General features: G+C 36.4%; 1 protein-coding gene across 9 annotated transcripts in view; it reads right to left on the bottom strand.

Moving 5' to 3' along the window:
• Nucleotides 1-949: 949 nt before the first annotated feature.
• Nucleotides 950-6,472, bottom strand: part of THOC2 (THO complex subunit 2) — a 50,546-nt gene continuing 45,023 nt past the window's right edge. For all 9 annotated transcript variants that reach the window (XM_082289205.1, XM_082289209.1, XM_082289211.1 and 6 more), the window contains 6 exons: nt 5,478-5,615; nt 5,058-5,127; nt 4,822-4,979; nt 4,105-4,181; nt 3,956-4,003; nt 950-1,792 (listed from right to left, as the gene is read on the bottom strand). In XM_082289205.1, the coding sequence (XP_082145331.1) occupies nt 3,976-4,003; nt 4,105-4,181; nt 4,822-4,979; nt 5,058-5,127; nt 5,478-5,615 (471 nt within the window). In that variant the 3' untranslated portion in view covers nt 950-1,792; nt 3,956-3,975. The remainder of the gene's footprint in view (nt 1,793-3,955; nt 4,004-4,104; nt 4,182-4,821; nt 4,980-5,057; nt 5,128-5,477; nt 5,616-6,472) is intronic.

The raw sequence follows: 6,472 nt of genomic DNA, 5'->3' as shown, positions 1-6,472 counted from the left end.
TGGGATGACAGGTGGTCTCCTTGTTTTTGGAGATTACACTGTATTCAGAGACCCCCGTGGTGACCTTCTTTGCCCACCGAGGTGTAGCAGCCCTGAGCTCAGCGGAGGCCAGTGGCTGCAGCCCCACCCAAAGCCTCACCTCATCCACACTCCAGTAAAGCCCAAGGACTAAGCGTGACTTTGATAGACGTGCTTCATTTTAGACTGCCCTAATGAAGTAATTAAAACGACCTGAGTATTTAGCTTAGTTACTCTTCTTTTTAGTAATTCTTTCTCACCTCTAATTAGCTGCAGAACTTACCCAATTCTCTTCCCAATTTGTCTGTGTCTTTCTTTCACTGCAGGGCCAGGGTTTGTAATCTTCTATGACTGACTCAGTATCAGAACAAAGCTAATCAGGAAAGTTTTACTGACCAAGTCTACAAGCACTAAAATTTCTTAATATTTAGTATTTCAAATACATGCACCAAGACAACACAGCTCTGTCCCAAATCCCAGATTACTGAAAGCATACAGCATCAGGGATGCTTAATTTTTGATCAAAATCCCTTTATACCTCACCAAAACCCTAACAAACCAAAACCCCAAAATATTTAAGAGACAAGTCTTCATGTTTAATAGTATTAATATTCGATACAAAACCGAGATTTTAATGGCATTTGGATAAGGGACAAATGGCTCAAAAGAAAGGTGTAAACTTGACTGAGTGCAGGAAGGCAAACCCTGAGCTCCTGGAAACCGCTGCAGAAGGGTGGCACATCTGTCACTTCACAGCAGGCACCACACTCTGCAACCGGCCCTTGGCATCTAAAAAAGGGCAGGTACAGAGGGCTCCTCAGCAAAGACAGGAACCACCCTCCCCCACAATTCCAACTAACATCCTATTTTCATAACAATCCATAAAAGTAATAAAGTGACCACACAGAGAATGAGTTACGACCCATTGAGAAAACTATTGTTTATTTAGAAAAAAGGTTACACCGGTAGAATTTAGCAGATAAAAAAATTCTTTTTTTTTTTTTTTTAAAAAGTCATTGTGAAATTTTCAGACTAAAGTTCAGCAATACAAAGCTCCTGTAGCTGTAACTGAAACTTAATTTATTTCAGTTTTGAAGAGAGCATTTCCAATCAATCTAAAAACAACATGACAAACAAAAGGTGTGACAGGGGACAACCGAGCACAGGTTTAGGATGGGATAGGACAGGGTTCATTCATTGTTTCTTTAAACAAGTCAACCTTATACACAATATACAAATAATCCCTAAGCATTGCATGAAAACAGTGCTCCCACTTAACTTTGTTTTTTTTAGTCACTGATATTAAAAACAGGCCAAGTAATAAATAAAAACTGAGTTTAAATGAGGTAAATCCAAAAAGGTTCAATAACTGTTTATTTGTGGTTTTCAAACATCTAAAAGAATGCAATTTCAAATTTAAAGAATTACTAAACTCAGGCAGTATTTTCGACAAACTAAAGTGGAACTATGTACACATGAAACCTCATTTGCACTATGGCAACTGTTTGTTTGCAGCACATTGTGCTAAAATATGGAATAGGTAACACTTTCAGCCAGGTACTGAAAATAAATGTGTAAGAAACTAAGCAACAAGTTAAAAATACAGTAATGTACAACTTAACAATTAAGTCCTTAGCATGGGGAAATAAAGCAGAGAACTGAATAATTTAAGGAGATGCAGATGGGTCCTCTTCATTCACAATTTTCTGTGCAATCTGTACTCTGGAAAATACATTTCTGGTCACAGCTGGATATCTTCCCATTTCAGTGTCACCTGCAACAAAGGTGTACATAATTAGAATCAGATGTTCATATGAACACTGATCTCACAACTTTGTATTTATTCCATTCACAACTCAAAGAATGAGGGGGGGAAATAAAACTATTTTTATCATTCCCTAACTCTACCTTATTCCACAGCAAGAACTACATTAATATGAGCACTGCACTGTAAGTAGTGAAACTCTGATTCAAACATACAAATAGGAAACAGGTAGTCACTTGAGAAGGTATAAACTCCTTTAGAGGTGCAACCCCCTCAAAATGTTACTATCTCTAAATTAGGCAAGAAATAAATGCAGTCAATCAGACACTGTACATTATTAGGAAGAACAGTATCAAAGATTTAACAGGAGCACAGGATGAGATTCCACAACTGTGTTGCTATAAAAAGCACTTTTTCACACTTCACTATGCACACAGTGGGGTGCTGTCAGCGTTCCAGGCCAGATGCTCCAGTTTAGCCCATTGCTGGACATTAATTTCATGGTACAACTGACATTTACCTGAGCACTTGTTACTTACAGTCAGCAAAACACAGTTGTGCTTTTTTAACTATTTTAATGATAATACTCACTTTATATTGAATTGCTAGTCAAGACAAAACTTCACATTTTATTATTAAGGAAGCTGTAAGTGCTCAGTAATGAACTTCATCTACCAAGACTGCCTTTTTTCTTTTGTTCCAAAGTAGCATTTAAAAGAATAGGGAAAAAACTGGGATCGCTCCACAGTGATCAGACAATAATGGCTATGAAGGACAAAGAGTCTAGAAAATTCCAGCAAATTCTTTCCAGAGAATGCTCATAATTCTCAGTTTAGAAACTGTTCACAGAAGTATCTTTCATTACTTCAAGAAGATAAAAAGAAATAGTACTAAGAAGCAATAACATGAACTCCCCCCTTTTTATAACCAAAGAGCATGTTGTATCAGCACAAGCTTTCTTACCCAAGCCCCTTCACGTATGTGCCCTCAACTGCAGTGGCTGAATGAGCCTTGACACCAAATGGAACACAAGATCCTTTTTGAAATAAGCCCCCTTTGCTCTGAGGTCACAATCCATGAGTGGATACTTTTCTCAGACATTCAAATTTTGTTTTTTCTTTTTTTCCTTAAAATGTGAAGTTGTACCCTGCCTTATGCATAAAGATTAATAGCAGTCTCTGACTAAAGTTGGATAGATCAGGTGAACTAATTTAAGTTCACTGGGACATTTTCCTTCCTAAATAACTGAAAACAAAACATTTCAAAACTCTTAAAATGTCTCAAAGCAGAGGAGAAAAAACTCCTACCCTCATACCCATAGAACAAATCTTAAGAGTGTCCACATAGTTGCATAGGTCTGAAAAAAAGCCCAAACCATTCAGAGCCCCATCAACTTCAAAGAACAATTGATTTTTCCAAAAGATCCAGTCTGAATAAGGGTTACTCAAAATACCCTAAAGTTTATTTTCTTTCTTTAAATAGTCCATGTTTCCATGCCAAAGTTTTCCTTTATCTTCTTCCTCCTCAGATCTGACCAGATAAAAGATTATGCAGAGACACTGAGCTAACTGTACTATGTAGCACTGTGGTTTAAAAGCTACTGGTTTTAAGTAAGAAGATACAAAACTTGAGTTTGCAACATATTAGACAAGATATAGTTAAGTAACACGCAGATTAGCAGATTATCGAGACTGATGAATATCAGAATGACAAGGATCCACCTCTGCTTTTGTATGGCAACTTTTCTTGGAAAGAGCAACGAAGATGCAACTCCACCAAACACTGCTGATGTGCCACATCCCCTGCCTCTACTTTTTTTCCCCCCCAAAAAATCTGAGCATCTATATAATCTCTGTGAGGATGATGGGGAAATATTTTTCCCCTGGGGGAGTAATAATGAATTACAAATAATAGTAGTAATAATATTTTTAAAATAATAATAGTAATTTAAAAAAAACCCCAACCCGAACCCACACATACCCATAGAAACCCCCAACGTGAAACACAATCAGACCAAAAAAAAAAAAATCCCCACAAAACAACCGAAAAACCCCAAAACACCACCCTGACACCCTGGGTGATTTCAGGCTGTTTTATCTGTATATCCTTTACCAGTCAACAGGGCCCACAGGAGATGTTGAATCAAACAAATTAAACCACAAACATTTTTACCTTGCCTGAAAGAATCTTCATTATCTGTGCTTGTCTGAAGATTTATGAGTAGATTCAGCATTAAGGAAAAAGATTTATCTTTTGCTACATATAATAAAGGGAAGCTCATTTGCAGAAATTTTCTGAAATGTCAATGTTTAAAAGGATATTGTTTCTTTTCTTCTTTCCCCCCAGTACTGTCCCGTTTTTCTTTCTTCTCTGCTTTTTCTTTATCATGTCTTGATTCCTTTAAAAATACACATATGGGAAATAGCTTATTATGGCACCCATTGTACAGGATGTTTAGGAGGACCGTAATATTTAATGTTATAACTGGACACAGCTAAAAATATCATCACTCAAAATGACAATGCTCAGTTTCTATGATTTCTGAGATTATTTTATCTTTCTCTTCCAGTTCTCTGCTAAGTGCCAGCCACAGGGCTGCAACTGGGAAGTACTGTTTGCTGAATACAAATATAACTGCAACATACCTGCTTTCACCAAAAGAAACTGTGCTGACACATGCACGTGGAAATCTGAATTACGGACTAGTTTATATTTAAGTTAAGCCTACTTTCATCTACTTGCTTACCAAAGTAATCTGCAAATACTTTATATTATTCAGAACCTAAAGTGTAAGTTCTGAATTTTCCTGGGTACTGCCAAAATGAACTAGTCCTCCAAACTATCCTGCTCCTGCCAGGAGTGACTGCCGAGATATTAAAAGCTACAAGATACCGGAAGTTCAAAAGCATTTTCTTACACATTCACAGCATATCTTTTTAATTTAGGCTATTAAGCAGCAATAAATTTCAGGAAAAAAATATCAGCTTGGTCTGTCAGCAACAAAAACAAATCAGCAAGAGAAGAACATCTTATTTTACCTTTTTGCTACCAGAGGAGCTCTTCTCCATCTTTTCTGCCTTGATTGAATCACCTTTCTCTTTTCCTGAAGATTTTGACTTGTTTTTATCCTTCTCTTTTTCATTTAAGCGAGGGGAATCAGAAGGACTTTCACTTTTGCTGTGTTTTGAAGAACCAGCTAAAAACAGAACAGAAAGTTGTAATTCACAACAAGTAAAAGCCTGACAAACACACGCACAAAAAGTAAAATACGTACTTGTGCCATTTTCCTCTTTGCGTCGTTTAGTTGAATCCTGCGGTACCTCTCGGTCACTGTTTGAATGATCCTGGCACCAAATACAATTATGCAGATGTTAGCAGACTAAAACATACTCCTGAAGTAGCACCTGCTTATATTCTTATTTTGGAGAACTAGTTTTTGAATACTTAGGATGTAACTGAGGTGTTACATCTTGTGTTAAGTTTCTTGAGACCGGTCTGGAGGGTGAAGAGGTTTGAATGCCTTACTGCAAACCGACCTTTGAAAGAGTAACAGAACAAAAATGCCACCTCTGATAGAGATCACTTGTGCTCAGATGGGCTGTACAGCCAATTATTACTTCAAGGGCTTAGAACAGAAAGCTTTCCAAGCACATAAACCAACTGTCTAAACCAGTTCATTAAAAATGTCACCAACCCTTTTTCGATCTTTCCTGTCCTTCTCATCTTTCTTCTCTCTCTCTCTGGATCTTTCCCTTGACTTGTCCAAATCTTTCTTCTCCACTTCTCTCTCCTTACTCTTGGACAGTGTTGGAGTAGTGTGGTTTACGTAGTGCTGTTAAATTAAGTCAACATCACCAAGTATTAATATGTATTCCTATATGTGTAAACAAAAAGAAGTCTTATTCTAACATACCAGATCTAGCTCAAATATTAAACATAAATACTTTATTAGCAAAACAAAGAGTGATTAAAGACACGTTCAAACTCGTCATCTATAATTTAACCTACAGCTTATTTACTCAACACTGGAAATTCAAGAATATTTTCTCTTAACTGAGACATTTATGTTAAATACACACAACACTGTTCACCAGAACCAGTTGGATGCATGAACACAAATCAGACACACGAGCTACAGGAACAGGGTATGAAGGTTAATGGACTCAACACCTCTAATCTTGCCTGGAATAAATGAATGGAATCACCTGCTTAAACAAGCTACAACTTATTTTTAAAGAATAATCTTTATCGACAAAGTATTTAAGACAATACATTGAATAATGTGTCTTTAATTTCTACCCTTCAAATGAGAAAAAACAGCTGAACATAGAATTGTTTTTTTCTGTAATGTATTCTAGATTGTTATTCCACTGTCTCTTCTAAACAATTCTGGTAAGCTCCATAAAACAGGTAATGCATGTGTTACATAAAAATGGATACAGTACAGTAACTATATCTGTCTTTTTAAATACAATTATATAGTTAGATCTAAGAAATATTAAGATCAAGTTTTAAATTAAAACCACTTCCCTTGGTATTTAAGCTACACCAGCACACAGATTTAAATCAGTACACTTCAATCTTCCCCCAGTTCTGTAAGTTAACAATTTTATTTGGGGGCAAAAGTATCTTTATTAAAATGTTCTCTGTATTTCTTTTTAGAGAGACACCTTACTTAAAAGGACACCA

This window comes from Coloeus monedula (genome assembly GCF_965178545.1).
Source record: "Coloeus monedula genome assembly, chromosome: 12".
Taxonomy (NCBI): domain Eukaryota; kingdom Metazoa; phylum Chordata; class Aves; order Passeriformes; family Corvidae; genus Coloeus; species Coloeus monedula.
The sequence above is the reverse complement of the archived record's forward strand: the minus strand, read 5'-3'. Positions and strand labels throughout refer to the sequence as shown.